General features: G+C 45.5%; 1 protein-coding gene across 2 annotated transcripts in view; it reads right to left on the bottom strand.

Annotated features, from left to right (window-relative positions):
• The window catches only part of prkcab (protein kinase C, alpha, b), a 106,039-nt gene that overhangs the window by 21,337 nt on the left and 67,609 nt on the right, over positions 1 to 17,093 (bottom strand). For both annotated transcript variants that reach the window (XM_030408357.1, XM_030408358.1), the window contains exons 4-7: positions 11,295 to 11,406; positions 9,749 to 9,877; positions 344 to 500; positions 112 to 246 (exon numbers count right to left, since the gene is read on the bottom strand). In XM_030408357.1, coding sequence (XP_030264217.1) covers positions 112 to 246; positions 344 to 500; positions 9,749 to 9,877; positions 11,295 to 11,406 — 533 coding nt within the window. The remainder of the gene's footprint in view (positions 1 to 111; positions 247 to 343; positions 501 to 9,748; positions 9,878 to 11,294; positions 11,407 to 17,093) is intronic.

Genomic DNA, 17,093 nt, shown 5'->3' with positions numbered 1-17,093 from the left:
GAATAAAGGATACTCAGCTGTAGAAATCCACTGAGTACTATAACTCTGGGTATGATGACCTCCTCACAGCGGTTCAATTGTCGTAATAACTACAAGTTAAAGATCACTGACCATCCAATGTTGGGAGCTTTGATGAGCTCGGACACTCCGAACGACATGGAGCCCATGAAGTCGTTCCGGGTGGTTCGGTCCCAGTCCCACACCTCGACGGACAGACGGCGATCCTTATCTGACGCTTTCAGCTTACTGAACATGTGCACAAAGGGGAAGAAGCAGCAACACGTGAGGTTCTGATCTGTTTTTCTTGGATTTTTTAAAGATTTACATCAACGTGCGGACTCACAAGGTGAAGGATTCGTTCCAGCAGGGGTTGAGAGAGGAACGGATGGTCCTCGTCTTCTGTTTGGTCTCATTCTTTGGGTCGGGGGTGAGCTTGAGTTTGACGTAGGGGTCTGATAAACCGTTTGGATCCATCGGAATCAGGTTCCTGGCTTCACCCACTGTAAAATAAATAAATAAAAAGGATCAGAGACAGAAAGTGTAACCATATCTGTGTGTGTGCATCTGCAATTGTGTGCTTGTGCGAGCCCCAAGCCAGACTCATGACTCGACACTGACTCAAGGGATAAAATGGACAGCATGAGTCACTGTAAGTCACTCAATGATCCGAGCTTTGGTCTCAGCAGTTGCCTCTCCGTACTTCAGTCCTGATTCCAAGAATGTTGAGACGCGGGTGCTCCTCTCAGTTTGTGTGTTGGCGGCATCAAAGCTTGTTAGTTTGAACAACTGAATATGGGCAGGTAAGCAGGATCAGTGTTTTCAGCGTTCCTCTGTTAGTCAGCTAATGGCGCATCAAATCAGCCGCCACACGCTTCTGACAACAGGTGCCGTGGAGCGAAAAAACATACTCTTAAAAATCCCTTGAAGTTGACAGTGTGAAACGGCACCAAGTGGATTATAACGCTGGTGGGTGTGAGGCCTCGCGCAAATGTAAAAATAAAAATAATCGACCAAAACAAGAAATACCACTCGCCTAAAAAAGTCTGTCTCACACGTTTCGGCTGAGAAAAAACAACTAGATAAGGCAGGCGGTGATGAAGCAGAAGCAGCGCGTACGTTACTTAGAGGCTCTTACTGTCATTTAACACACACATGGTTGGGTAATAGGTGAGCGGATAATGTGAGGGTGGCATGACGTGTCCACGTGTGACAACTGACAAGTGTGGAAAAAAAAAAAAAAAAGGAGTGCTGTTACATAGCAACAGGAGTAAGGGGAGGGGGGACGGGGCGGCGTGAGCATGCCTCCTTCACCATGGAGACAACATCTACTGTAAGTGGCCAATGGGCCAACTCCAGCGGTGCCCCACTTAGCAGCATCGTGCGAACGCGGATGACACAAAATGTCAGCTACAGGACGGCCACATACAACAGGAGGAAAGAAGGAAAGAATAGAAAGGGGGAGGATGACAGAAAGCAGGAAGAGAACGAAAAAAGAGAAAAAGTAAGAGAAAAACAGCACGGAGAGAGGCGAAAATTAAGAGAATAAAGGGAAAAGAAAGAGAAAAAGCAAGAAAAGGGATCAAAGAAAAAAGAAAGAAGAATAACTGTTAAAACTAAGGGAGCATATCTTAAAGGTGTAGGATTTGATGGCATCTAGAGGTGATGCTGCGGATTGCGACCAACTGAATACCCCACAGGCGCTCTCTATGGAGCCAGTCTTTGGTTTGTCCTCTCTGGGCTACTGTAGAAACATGTCGGTGAAACATATCTGAGTCTGTGGAAGAGGAGCGGCTTTCTCCTTAGATATGAAAAGTCTCATTTAAGGTCACAAAAACACAATAATTCCTAGTTTTAGGTGATTAGACACTAATGAAAACTCCTACACACTGGACCTTTAAGTTTATCTGTAAATAATATCCCACTCCTGTAAAGATTCATACGACTTCTAAAGATATTTCACCAAACCGTCAAAGACAGAAGAGTTACGAGCCTGTTGTGGCGATGCAATCTGTAGAAAAGTTTTTGGGATTCAATTCACTAGTACTGATTATTGATTACTAAAACATATTAAAACAGAATTTCTACCACACACGACGTAACGACATCAGGCCGGGAGCAGAAACAGGATCACGCTGATCCTCTATCACGGTGTTTACCAGCTCCAACATCCGCGCTCTGCATATTTAAATGCAATCAGACACAGTGCGGGAGAGAAAGGGCTGTAATCTGAGCGTCTCGGAGAGTCAGTGTGAACTTTCACACGGGGACGCATTTGCTGAGATTCTTCATTAAAACAGCGGGAATGTGTTTTCACTCCCGGAGCATAAATATTCCAGGACTGAATAATACAAAGCAAAACATTTAGAGAAAAGGCGATGCCGTTCTAGAGGCCCGGCGACTCATTTATTTATCTGCTTTTTGCGAGATTTAATCAGCTTTATTTGACATTTCGATGTGTTTCATCGCTGGATGTGACAGCAGTGTTTGCAAGCAACATGCTTTTAAAGGATTGAGAGAAAAAAAACAGACGCAGGGAATAAATAAAACAGAAACAGAGACAAATGGAGCGTTGTGTTTATTAGATTAGAGCTGAAAGGATATATGTGGGGGAAAAAGTGATATAAAGCTTTTTGTGGCTCCAGGGGAAGCTGGTAAATTGCCTCCAGTGATGTCATTCGGTAGATGAGTTGCACTGTGGGTAATGTAGGCACCAGGTTTTGAAAAGGAAGAAGTATGCACGGAGTGAGAACAGTAATATCTCTGGTTCTGCTGCGTCGATGTTGATCAATTGTTTTTTAAAAATGTCCATCACGAGCCTTTTAAAGTTAAATCGATTGTTCCATCAGGGTTTCTCTATATTCTGTGATCTCAAACCGATTATTTTCGGGTTTTGGATGCATTTGAATGTGTCACCATGTGGACATTTTGACTGTGTTCTCAAATTTGACATCCAAAATCAAACAAGATACATAAATCAAGATACTAAATATGTGATAATAAATAATGTAAGTAATCGTTAGTTTACTTTAGAGGTGGGTTAACCACTATGTAGTTTTAACCTCGATTTTTATGCCTAAACAAACTGAATAAATAAACTCTCTGTTTTCACGCCTGAATATACAAAGTGACCTTAAAGTTCAACAAAATTTCATACTGTTTCGCTTTGTTTATATTCGACGGACCCCGCCACCCTCCCAGCTTCAAACAGTGTTCTGAGAACAGCTTGTTTATTCAGGTTATGGAAATAATAAATATTTCTGAGTTTGTTTTATCACCTCATTAATATGTACTGTACCAAAGAGAATAAATGGTAACTTCTGGAGGAGCGCTAAATGTTCACCTTCATCGTTATGTGCCGAGAGAAACAAGAAGAACGAGCCGGAAAACAGATTCAGGTCAAAAAAGATGAATGAAAATAAAGTTCTTTTTAAAAAAAAAAAGAAAACGATTCGAACCTTGAATATAAAAGAATACAACAGGATTTATATCACAAAGTAAAACAAAAAAACAAAACAAAACAAGGACAATAAGGTGCTACTTGACAATATTTCTTGTCAACATCACATTTTCTCATGCTCTTCCAGTGTCATGCAGTAGGGGGCAGCGCAGGTCCCTCATCCGACACAAAAAGCCTGTCGCACAGAAGCTTCCACCTTGTTCACGGATGTGTCGCCTCAGCCTCATAGTTCACTCGTCATCCATCAACAAATTCTCAGCCACAGTAATCCCCCTCCCCTCTCTCTCTCTCTCTCTTACCCACAAGCCCACACGCACAGACACACACAAACACGCAATGATATAATATTGTGAAAAATAAATAAATAAAAAGTACGAGGAGCAGAAGGAAAATCTCAGCATCCCACGTTCCTCATCTAAATCCTCCCCTCTGCTGGCACCTCCATGGCAATGCTGGCACCAAACAGCGCTAAAGCAACTCCAACAGGCCTGTAAACACACTAATGAGGCACACACACACGCGCGCGCGCCGAAAAACAAGCACATGTAGAGAAACAAATGATGCACGGGCAAGTTATGTACAAAGTAAATGTATCTGCGCACACACAAACACGCAGACACAATGAAACATCATCAGCAGTGATCAAGGACCATCTCTGCTGTCTGTTGTTGCTTAGATACAACAAGAGCTGCTTCTGTATCCTCCCCTCCCCTTCGCTCCTTATGAGGTAGTTACCAATAAAATTAGAGTGTGCATCTGTTTGGTCTTTCTCACTTGTTTGGGGTAAAACAGACACGATACAGACGGTAGGGGAAAAAAGGGCAGATTTTTTTAGTCTGCTGGCGCTCGTTAGCAATCGCTGAAACGAGGCTGCTGTTCACAGGAGAAACCAGCGGCGTGCAATCGGTGCTGCCGCTGTGCTGCGCAGAGGTGAATTATTCTGCTCTCACTAAAAAGTACAGAGAAGAAAGTGCAGTGACACTTTCAGAGTCTGGATCCTTTGTGGAGATAATGAAAGACAAAGTTCCAGTTCGTCTCCCTGAAATAAATATATCTCTAAGATAATTCCTCTGAAGTGCTGAGTGAGAGAGTTAAATCCTGTACTTGATGGACAATTTTGATCATCATCTCCCGGAGACAGTTAACCATTTCCTCTGATAGTTTAACGAAGCGTGAACACACTCCCAGACGGACAAAAGAAGATGAAATAGCATTATCTCCTGCATCTGAACTGGATGTCTGCTTAATAAAAAAATAAAATATGCCACAGCTAAAAAACATGACATCTCATTTGGATCCCGGGGCGGGTGTGCGTGCAGGGCTGCGGTGGGCTGACAGTGTAATCTCCCGAAAAGGCTTTGAAATTCAAATGTGTTGTTGCATAACAATGCCATGCGCAACCAATGAATGTCTGATAATCTGGGGGGTGGATGGATCTCTGCTCACTGGCAGCGATCTGAACGCCGACGTCACACGCACACAGAGGGGAGGGAGAGGGGGAATCAACATGACCTTAAGATTTTGATGTTTTCTGTGGTCACTTTAAAGAAGCAACAATCAGGAAACGATGCTCTTCAGAGACGGAAAAGCATCCATACGTTGGGCCCTGCTTCCAGTTTGGCCTCATATGACCCTAAAAGCAGTTGGCATAGACCTTTACGACAAAAGAGATGGAACTGCAAACAAGATCAGTTATTACATTTTCTGATTTGAATTTGTATCCATGGAGGTCTTGTATTTCCAAGCCCAGAAAAGCTCTGGATGTCATCTCGCCTTGGGCACAGAACAAAACCACTGGTGGCACCCGTGCCGTCGTGTTTCTCTTTTTTTCGACGAGGAAGAAATTGTGAGAATTAAGGCTTGAAGAAAGAAAACGAGATCTGCTCAGTCAACAGCCAAAAAGCAGAACAAGAAGGCTTGTATCAAAACAAATCCAAATATGATCAGCCGTTTCATTGTTTAGCTGCTCTAACGCACACAGTAATCTGCAAACACTGGCACGTCCAGCTAACTAGCTTAGCCACCCACAGTGGAAGCAAGAGGCGGATGAGACTACATCATGTCGTGGGGTTACGGGTTAAGTTTCAAATCCCTGTTCAAGACGACACAAGACCGAGATTAAAAGGTAAGCTAACCTGAGCTAACGCGAGTTTAATAAGATTGCTACCTCTAAACAAACAAACAAACAAGACCTGTGCTCATTAGCGCTGTAAATGAGTTCACAGATGTAGTCTCGGCTTAACTAAATCCCAGTGTATTAAAAACGCAGTGGTTTGCTGAACGAACACAAGTGCTTCCCACTAGCTGGAGTTGTAATGCATTATCAACATTCACTGTTTATAGAACGATAATTGATTGGTTGCTACGTGTAATCAAAATGATGTATTTCTAATCTATATGATACTGGTCAGATAGAGAAAGTAAAAAAAAAAAATCCCCTTTGACTTAAAAAAGCCGTGTCAGATATTAAACATGCATTTGTGTGACGGGCCTGACGGTGCTGTGAGCTGTGTCACTGGAGGGGGAAAAAAAAAAGAAGGAAAAATGTATTCCTGTTGGACTGCGCTTTGAACCTGAGGCAAGCATGTCAGTAAGAGGAAATATCACTCTGAATTAACCACTGTGTGCTCACTTGGGCCCGATCCTCACATGCCCTATGAGTTTGTGCGCGCGTCTGTATCCATCAAGGCAGGTCGTGGAGGGACGTTCGCATGTTTACCTTTTCTTAAGACTCGAGAATAAACCGCCGCTCATGCCCACAGGTTATTTATGTCACTTTTGCTCAAAGAGACGTCGACAGGGAGAGGGGGTAAGGGGAGGAAAAAGGAGGGAATCAGTGGGGAGGAAAAGGAAAAAGGATGGAGTAAAGACAAAGTGGAGGAGGAGCATAGGCTGCAGAAGAAGAAAAAGAAGGGAGGGTAACGGACAAGTCACTCAGCTGAGCAGCGGTTTAGGCTGCTTGAAAAAGGGAAGATGATGGGAGGAAAAAAAAGGACAGATGTTGACGTCTTACTGAGGGTGAAGTGAAAGAACGTGACCGAACGGACGGGAGTTCAGCAGGCGCCGAGGGAAAATGGATGACGAGAGCGAGGGGGTGGGGGGTTTGGACACGCCGAGGTCTGGAGGGGGAACAGGTAGGAGAAGATGACAGGAAATGTCAATATTGGAAGAAGGGAAGGAGAGGAGAAGGGGGGGGGTATGAGCCGAGATGTATCTGTTTTCCTTCGCTGGGAAAGATTTAATCAAGGTTCGGATCAGTGCAGCGAACCACAAAGGCCCGCCACTTGTCTGCGGGAGCCGGAGGGTAGCCGGGGAACAAGCTGAGGCTTTCGCTGTTCAGACCGCTGCCATTAGAGAGGGAGGGAAAAAAAAGAGAAACACCGTCTTTAACTCACAACAAAACCCTGCAGAACGTACACTTCCTCTGCCGCCTCTCCCGCCTGCATTGTTCTGATCATTGATCTTTGTCTTCGTGTCTCTTTCTTCCTCCAGCGTGCTGTCAGCCACAGTCTTTTCCTTGACTGCTCCATAATTTTCAGTTTCTTTTTAATCACTGCCTTTCTGACCTTTTTAATGTTATCTAATCTGATCCTATTTCACAGATGTTTTCTGAGATTATCAGTCAATATTTCATCCTTTCTTCTCTTTGAAAGAATTGTACATTTTTTTCAATTTTGATATATTTATGTTGATGGACTTGTTTTTCTTATTCTTCCCTTTTTTATCTTACAGCGTTTATGGTTATTCCTGATAGCCCACTTGGCAGTAAACCTGATTCTGATGATAAAGACGTTGTGTGTAACGTCACAAGGGGTTCTTCTTGGTCCGAACAATGAAAACGAACAACACGGTTTGATGATGTCCTGAAGTAGCGTGGGATCATGGGAGTTGTTGACTTCACTGTCAAACAAGCACCATTGTCTAATGAAAGTCTCTCTCACATGGCTTCGGGACGAGGAAATGTATTAGAGTTTTATTCGCATTTTGCTTAAGTCTCGACTTCCTTCCTATCATCTGATGTGTCCCTGGAAGTAACCATAGCGACAAGCGAGAGGATGAAACGCACCATTACTTTATATTAAATTATAGATTTCTCTGTTTGAAAACTGAGCAACTCAACAAGATCTGGTTGATTTTAGCCTCCTTAATGCACAAATGTAAGAACATTCATCTTTAAAGATGCACTAATCAACATTTTTCCATCTTGTTTTTTAGCTCTGGGGAGCGTTTTTGCATCTTTCAGCTCATTGTTTTGATTCTTTGGGTCCAGAATGCTACTGTTTTGATATTTTAGTCCTCAGTCACTACTTCTCCGTCCTCATTTTAAACAACGGGTTGCTGTTTTCAGCCAATGAAAGCTTAGATTTGATAACCGCCGAGGACTGAACGAAAGAGGTTGCTGAGCATTTGTCAACTAGCAAATTAATTGACTCTACCCCATTGGTGGTATGTGTAATCCGACTTGAGTTAAACATTGGGGGGCAAAAAATTGTAGTTAATGGCATCTTCCTGTGAGAAAACTGTGCGATCCAACTGAGTTTGGGTTGTAATAGCTTTAAAAGCCTGCAGGTGAAGCGAAGGGTTTATTTCTTTTGGCTATGAACTGCCGTCGACTGACCTCCGGTTTTATGGATTTACTTCAGCCCGGCTGGCAGCTGGTGTTGCTTTGCAGTCCAGACGATTTTCGCGCTAGACTTTGTCACACAAACAGGTTACCAGACCACCTGTGGAGTCTATAACGCCCGGGTTACAGATGTTACGACCAAAAAGTCTTGTTGTCCACTTTTTTCTGGTGCCAGTGTCTGGTATGAAAATGGGATCTACCGCCGGATACATCTGGATAATTAACAGTCCAATCCTGCCTTTGCATTTACACCTGTCATCTCTGTACTCCAGGGCGTGTGAGTAATTTGGGGTGGCTGCGAATCTGCCAAATCACGAGATCTGTGAGTTGCTGAACATGACAAATCTGTATTTATTTGTTCCGTCTTGTAAATCCGGCTGCAGCCATATGATGAGGGGAAAACAGAAAGAGAAGTCCCGAATGTTTTTTTTTTATATATCAGACACCACATATGCCAGTAGCAGATGCTGCAAAGCATACTGTTGCACCTTTACTTAAAGTTGGCACCGCGCGGCGCCGCAGCAACACTTTGATAAACACTGGTGGGTGTTTATGGTGTGCGTACGCATAGAAAATGAAGGACAGAGCGAGGGAGGGAGGAAAAAGCAAATCAACTTAACATGTTTGCAGCCGTCTCCCTGTGAGTGTGCGTCGGTTCGGTTTCAGGTTGTTCCCATCAAGCACAATCTGAAAGGACTGAGGTAACGTAAACAAGAACACCGCTGGCATCACTGTTAATATTCTGCCCTCACGTCCTCGTCCTCGCTGACGGAGGACGCCACATCGCGGTCCTTGTTCGGCAGGAGGACGGACAAAGGAACTGGACGCTGTGTGCAGCGGGGTGAATCAGAAGGCCGCCACATGATAAACAGCGGAGCGAGCAAATCATGTAAGACCACTGTGAATGTCTCTCTGTCTGGATTTCTGTTCATCTATACGACTGTAAACAAACGAACAAACGGTCAGTTGTTTTTATGGAGGCAATATATTTCCAAGTCAATCACATCTGCCACTCTGCTCCTGCTGTAGCTGCGGGTTATTCCCACTCAATCCCCGGAGTTAAAAAAAAACAACACGTTATTGGCCTCAGCACTTATATTCCCTGAGCACTGCTGTCTCGCCATGTTTGTGTGAGTGTGTTTGTGTGTGTGTGAGAGAGAGAATGTGAGAGAGAAGGAGAGAGAGGTTGTGTTAGCGACCCAGCAGTCATTTCTCTCCCTGCCATGGGGGTTTTTAACACCGCCGAGTCGTCCGCACCAGGTGCTGCTCTTGACTGACAGGACAATTTGGAGGTGTTGAGAACACACGCGCTGGTTATGAAGGCGGTCATGGCTTCATTCTTTTGCTGACACAGACACGCACTCAAGTCAGTGTGTCTGTAAACCGCTGGTGCGTTGAGACTTTAAGTTTTCTGAGGTTCCTTTTTTTTCGCTTTTGTGCGTCCAAAAAAGAAAGATGGTGCTTTTTGTTTAAAATGCCCGGAGCAGTCGCCACAGTCACGCCTGAAAACAACACAAATCAGAGCCACTCGCAGCACCCGAGGGATATGAATATGAATCATTCCTGAGATTAGTTTCAATTGTCTGAAAATCAACCACTCACAGTCACATCTGGGAGCAGCCTCAAGTGGGAAGAAAACCCACAGTCTGAGGGAGAGCGAGACCAACCTGTGACGTGTAGCCGGTCCATGCTGACCTCGATCTTGAGGAAGAGGCGACCCCGGCGCTCCGTGTGGTCCGTCCCACACAGGCTCGGTACGTTGACCACACACTGCTTGTGCACGTTCATGTCGCAGGCTGGAAGGAGACAGAAAAATAAGACTGTTGAGTTAAACTGCAGCATTTCAATAGACTTTCTGTCTTTGTACAGGCCGACAGGCCTCAAAATCAGTGAGGGTGGTGAAACCAACTGACATGAAACGTGTAAATCCTTGGCAAGAATAAAATATTCATCAGTTGTCATGGATATGTAGATTTTTTTGCCCCCTGCCACTCAGAGTCACCATGTGTTTGTCAGCCTCTCGATGTTGACGGACATCGACGCGACCCCCTGAGATGGACAGAAAAGTGAACGCAGCAGAATTCATAAAACACATGCCACTTTCACAAAACTTTTGCACGCCTGGCTGCAGACGCAACGTGGCGGGACGATCCGTGCTGATTTTTCCGGGGGCGATTCGGTGCAGAAATGTCTCTAGATGAGCCAGAGCTGTAGTCAAAACAGCCAGCGCTTCTCTCAAAGGTGCTCCGTCGCACCCAAACATCAATAAGTAATCGGCACATTAACTTAGGGCGCAAAAAAGGGAACAGATTTGAGTGTAAACGACAGGGGGGAGGTGATTCATAGCTCTCCTTTAGCAGAGATCAAGATGTTTGATGGGAATGTGGTCTTAATTTTGATAAGCATCGCCCCTCAAATTTACTGGAACGAGAAATTAGCCTTTTTATAGCCTTTAATTCAGAGCTTACTCTGAATTATTTTGCTAGCGACTGTGACAGATGAGAGACCAGAGGGGCGAGAGGACATTTGTTCTCCCTCGTTTCCCCCTCCGTCCTCTAACTTTAGTATTTTTTTGTCCTCCTCCACCCAGCCATTCGTCCCCCCCTCTCTCCTCCTTTTCTCCCTCCACTCATCGGGCTGACATGCTGGGAGGAGACGCCGAGAGACGGGGGGGGGAAGCGGGTTGTAATGGGCGATGGTCCTCCCCGCGTCAACTTGTTCTGGCGTGCTACCGTTACCATCTGCGACAAAGGCCCCCGCCGGAGCCCCTGCGGATGGATGGACGGAGTAAGAGGAGGAGCGAGGGGAGGGTGATGGATGGAGACGGCGTACAGTGACGAGGGACATGGGTGACAAAACGAAAAAAAAAAAGGGGGGGGAAAGGATGAGTGGGAGGAGAGAGAGAGAGGGAGAGAGGGAAGAGAGTAGGAAGACACGATGCAGGTTGGGGTCAAAGAAAGAAGGGAGGACTGAATAGAGGAGTGTGGGCGGAAAGAATGGGAGCGCGGAGAGGACTCGGCAGGGGCGGGACGGTGAATTCTGCCTGGGCTGCAGATGTGAGTACAGTACCGGTCTATTCCCATCTGTTCTCATTAGGGCCAGAAACCAGCACAGTGTAGTCTACACAGGTGCATACATGCGCACGCATACATGCACGCACGCACGCACGCACGCACGCACACACACACACACACAGACAGGGCATGCACTCACTGTCACATTTCATCCCTTGGTGGATGAGGCCGTACAGCAGCGAGCCGCAGTGGTCACAGAAGGTGGGGCTGCCGTACGAGTGGATCTTGAACTTGTGCTTGCTTCTGGGGTCCTGGGAGACACAGAGAGGGATGGGAAGAACGTGAAATATTAGAAATCAGTGAGATGATGGCAGGAGGTCTTTTTAAAAAGATATCTCAATCGGCAATGGCTGAGAACAACATTAGTGGAAAGATAAACAAACAGCATGTCATTTTCGGCCGCTAGGGTTCTCTCAACGAGAACAGAAGACGTAGGGAGCGATGGATCTACGGGAGTCTTCTTTGTTACACTACTCGCACATGCCAAGAGTCTATCTACGGGATCTGAGCACAAATGTCAACAGAGGAGGCAATGTTACGTTACGTTTACTCTCGTTCGCTGACTCATTCCTTGAAGTCACGGCGACAGGCGACCAAACGGAACGCACAAAACCATCCCCTTGGGAAGAATGTCAGATTTTTATTGAACAATATCAGCAATCCATCCGAAGCTCGGTCAGATATTTCATAATTGAATCTGGATTTCGGTTCATTGTCACAAATTCACAACTATTTTCATGACCTTTGACACAACTGTTTTTTGCACTGTACCGCTTTTACTTTTATTTGAGTGAATGAAACACTGCATGTGTGAACTATGATGGAGTCGTGGTGAGGCGGAGGACTGTGGCACCAGAATCAAGGGATCTCGTCTGTGTCTGCGGTTTGGCTTTGGCAACAAAAGCACTTTGGACAAAGAGAAAGATCTTGTCGGGTTTTTAAATAGTCATGAAAACACTAAAACTTTGTGTTTATGTGCAGGAATCCTGAATATTAAATTTCACGACTACTTCGACTGCAGTGATGCTGCGTTGGAATGCCTGAACAAAACCGAAAGGCAAGCCGTCCCGTGCTTTATGAGACATTTCAGGAGAAAGGGAGAGTGGAGAAATAGCCTTGATCATAATTGAAGAGCCTTTCTCGGAACATCTGTGCATCACTCTACTGTTTAATGTCTCCTCCCGAGATGAATGGAATAAATGAGTGCAAAACAGATCGTATCATCCCTGAACAACACTGACGCAAAGAAAGAAAGAAAGAAAGAAAGAAAGAAAGAAAGAAAGATCCAGATGGAGAGGAAATGTCAGGCTGTCATCGGTGCGTGGGAATGTGTAAGGTTCGAGTGTTTTTCGTGCTTGGTGTCAGTTCTCTCCATCTTGTTCTCCTGGAAACCTTCCCAGCATCCTCCCAGATTCACTCCTCAAATGTTGTGAAGGCACAGATACACATCGTGCAGCGATCGTTTCGTGCCAGCAGCAGCAGCAGCAGCAGCAGCAGCAGCAGCAGCAGCAGCAGAGTAGCTGAGCGACTGTTTATCTTGGCCTGGACATCTGGCGCTGAGGCAGAGTGAAAATCGAGCTAATGAGCAATCGGGGATTGATGCTCTGATAGGTTTCCAAAACATTTCTCATCCAAAGTGAAGCTGGATAAACGTGGCGGTATCCATGGCGCGAGCGGTTAATCAGCACGACCGGGTTTCATCGATTCATACGTTCTCCAGCCGGTTGTGATAGCTGAGGTTAGCTAATTTCCACAATCACCACAAAACAAACACGGCTGTAATTAAAGCCCTGCAAATGAGGGGCGGGTAAACCCCCACGAGCGTCGCCTCCGTCACGCTGAAATGTGTCAGAACGGCTGCATGTGTAATTATACAGGCCACTGACTGATTAAGTGGGCCCACGTTGTCGAAAAGTTCCTTTTTTTTTTTTTTTCCCCTCCACATGCGAGCTAATTCAGGCAAAAGACGTGACGGCAGAAGAGGGAGGAGAGTGAGAAGGCGACGGGGAGACGTAAAGGGAAAGTCTGTGTGTGAAAGGGGGGGGGGATTGTTGAGTGGTTATGATTGGCAGGGGGTGAGTCAGTGGCATGAGTGTCCTGGAAAAGTATAATTAGCATGTTCTCCTTATGGTGAGCTCGCCTATTTTCGTCTCCTTTCCTGGAGGCTTTTCTTGAGAATGGCGTCATGGTCATGCCCCCCGTGTCCCGAGTCCTGCTCTCCTGGGCCTCCATCCCTCAGCAAACCATTTTCGCCTCCTGACTGCACGAACCCTCTTTTTTTTCCAACCCCTTCAAATGAGGGAACATGTTGAATCTATCCAACATGCACCAGGGACTCAAGCAGCAACAGAGGAGATGCTGTTTCTTTCTCCGCCTTTCTTCCACACTCCCTTCCCTCCCGAGTCTCTGGGTGCTGAGCCCTCACTTTCATCTCCCTTTTTCTATGTTTCCATTTTTTACTCTGTTGTCTTTGTCTCTTCATCTGCGCTCCCGCCTCCTCCCGGGAACCATGGGTGTAATTAAAATGGCAGGGTTTCCACTCACAGTCATCCCGGGCCCCCGACTGAGCGCGGCCCTGCTTGCAGGATGAGTCTGGGTGCGAAGACGTAATCTGCTCAGAGCCCCTTGGCTTCTGCGTATGTGTGTGTCGGCGTGCATGCGTGCATTTATTCCACCCTTCGGGCAATCGCGGAGCTTCATGTTGGTGCAAAGAGCTGGAAAAAGATGCAGATGCACACGATAACCGAAACTGAACGACTGCTCGGGCTGGGACGCACGTCAGCAATTCTTCTTGGTCCCTCTCCATCTCACCTCTTCTGACCCAGAGTTATTAGTCTGCCGAACAAACAGGAAGAACACCCACCAAGATGACAATGCAGTAAAAAACGACAGCAGGACTTCAGTTGGCCTGCATTTTCACATTCACTTTTTTTTTTTTTTTAATCAGTGTGCTGTAATGTATTGTTTTTGTTTTTTTTGTTTTGTTTTTTAGGGTGCCTATTGTCATCTGGCCAGGGACTACAGCAGGATATTAGCCATGTTGGCTAAAGCTGCCCCTTTTTACTGTTGTTGATGCAGTTAATTAATTGGGATTGTCTTCGATATAATAAACTAATAAACTAAACTAAAACTAAAAACATCTAGGTGTGGGGGGTTCCCGATTCTTGTTGGGATAGAGGAGTCGGGGTGAAGTGTTAGAGCTACATGGCCCACCAAAAAAAACACAACAGTTGCTACTAGTTTCCTGCTGTCTAGGAAGCTAACTAGCTAGCTGGCTAACAACACATTATCATTGCTTATTTGTGCATGCCCCTATGGTGGATTAAACATGATAAAGTGCCCTCTAGGGGACCAATCGTGGTGAAGAAATGTTGTTTTTTTCTTGACTGATGTGCGAGGTTGTCGACGAATTGCGAGCGTCCATGCTTTTCTATCTCCGTCAGACAAATGGCGGACGTGATGATAACGCAGGAGCAATCCCGATGACTAATGATGACGTCTGAGGTTCTTGAAGGGAGATATCGACCACTTCCCCCAGGTAGCTCTGTTCTGAGGGGCAAGGGGTCACCCGGAAACGGGGACGGGAGTAAAAATCGGAAATGGGATTCGGTCTTGGAGGTTGTTAGTGTGTGTTGGGGTCCTTTTTATATTTTCTTTGCCCTCGCCCCTCGAACATCTTGAGTCCACCACTGCGTTATAACACAATAGATCACATGAAACCACAGGCGTTACTTATGCTGATGAAATAAAGATCGTTTGTGGCTGTTTATACATTTTCTGCAGCACTTTTAACGGATTCCAACGTGCAGGCAGCGAGCTGAGCCTTTTTTTCTCTCTTTGTTTTGATTAAACAGAATGTTACGCATAATACTTGAATGTGCAAACACTTGAAGAGGCAGTGCTGGCAGTTGTAGTCGTTTTAAGTTTTCTTCCAGCAGAGGACCCACGTTGCGTTCTGTCGATGAGGAGTACGGTGTTGAAGTGTCCTACAGAAAACATGTTGCGTTGGCGTCGCCAGTGAAACAAACGCTCGCAACGGTCTCTCCGCACAGACACTGGGGCTCAAGGCCTGGTGACATTGTTCACTAAACCATCCATGGGTGAAGAATGAATACACTCATCCTTGCTTTGTCTTGTCAGTTCACTCAGATGCACATGCAAACATGCCCGGATATATACAACGCCACAGAGCTTTCCCTTTAGGTTTGTTCGAGGTAATCTGTCAATCTCCTACGCATCCTTCATTGTTGTTAAAGCGCGAACACACAACTCACAAATCCAAACAAAGCCAAACGCGAACAAGCTTGCAGCTGAAGTACATTAAATATCAAAACAAACAAGCGTGGGACATCTAGACACTGACTTTATGACCAGAAGGAAACAGCATCCTCTCAGCCATTTAAACACTGGGCATCATGCTGTGCTGGGGTAGAGATGCCGGCGGATAAACTGTCGACACTAACAGACAGAGCCGCTGAGGCGTGACCGCGAGGGAAGTCGAGTTCCAGTGAAGCGAGAGGATGCCGCCGCCAAATTCCCCTCAGAGGCGTAGCGAGGGGTCACATCAGGCAGAAGATAAGGAAGAAGTCGATGATGAGAGCGGAGGAGTGACAATCTAAAGCAGGTCTCTGCTAATTATAGCCGGGCATTGACAGGCACGCACTACCAGAGGTAACAATATCTAATTACTAATTGGGAATCGCCGGCGTAGAAAAGAGAAAGGGGAGAGTGAAGAGGGCAATGTGAGACACGTCCGGGGTTAATTGGTTAACAGGAGAGCTTTCAGAGCTACCTTCACCTCTGCGCCATACAAATTAGGCCGAGGGCTGCGAAGACAAAGTGACCAGAGGACCTTGCTGTCGAGCGTCCTGCATACTGAAGTGATCCCGAGCAACACACTGCATTTCTCCACAGCAGCCGGAGAAGGCAAATTAAAGGAGGTTTGGGTTTATTTGCTACTTACAGCCTCTTGTACTGCTCTGTTCCCAGTGTCTCTCCACCTGCACCTCATCTCTTCATTAGTTTGGTTTGGACTCCAGCCTCTGTTGGTCCCCTACGCTTTGTCGGTTCGCCTGTTCTCACATCAGTCCGATTTTCATCCACGCGTCTCCTGTGCTCCACAAGCCTGTGTTCCCTGATTTGTTCCTCGCGGTTCTGTGGTTTGTCCCCGGTTTTTACTTTGCTATTTTTCCGTTGCCTGCCCTTTTGTCACTCGGGTTTTGGATTTTGTTTTTTTGGACCTATCAGCATCAGCGCTCACTTTTTGTTCCTTTACTCGTCTGCTTCTGTGTGTGTGTCCTGCATTTGGATCCTTTGAATACACGATATAACATTATCAAATTACAAAAATAACCATAATCAGCCTCGATTACATTTGTGTTTTTTCAGATTAAAGTGACTTTGTCAAGGATTGCTGCTCAACATTATGGTAGACGGTGAAGTACATTTACTCAAATACTGTACGTAAGTAAAGTATTGTCACTGCATTTTGGAGGCAAATATTTTACTTTACTTACATTAACGTGATAAAAATGTATAGAAAATGTATTTAGATCATTTAAATGCTAAATAATGTCAACATCTTGTCCATGCATTTTTACCTGCATTGAAAATGTTTTGAGATGATTAAAGAGGAAAAAGAAACACGTGTCACTCTTTTGTGTCTGTCTGATATGTTCTGAATTATTCATATTTGCTTACCTTTTTGTTAAATTCAAAGCATCACATTACTCATTACAAATTGTCGTGACATTTACATTTAGTAACTGACAACGTGTGACCCGTTCCTGTTACTGCGCCTCTTTGTGCATCTCAACTGCTAATTGGTGGATCAGCGTGAAACGAGCAGCAGAAATGTGTGTACGTACGACACGTGTGCACAACACAAACAGCATGTGGACCCGCTCTTACAAACATCGCTACGTAAAGAGAGTCTTAA

This window comes from Sparus aurata, chromosome 23 (assembly GCF_900880675.1).
Source record: "Sparus aurata chromosome 23, fSpaAur1.1, whole genome shotgun sequence".
Lineage (NCBI taxonomy): Eukaryota > Metazoa > Chordata > Actinopteri > Spariformes > Sparidae > Sparus > Sparus aurata.
Note: the sequence above shows the minus strand (reverse complement) of the source record. Positions and strands in the feature narration are given on the sequence as shown.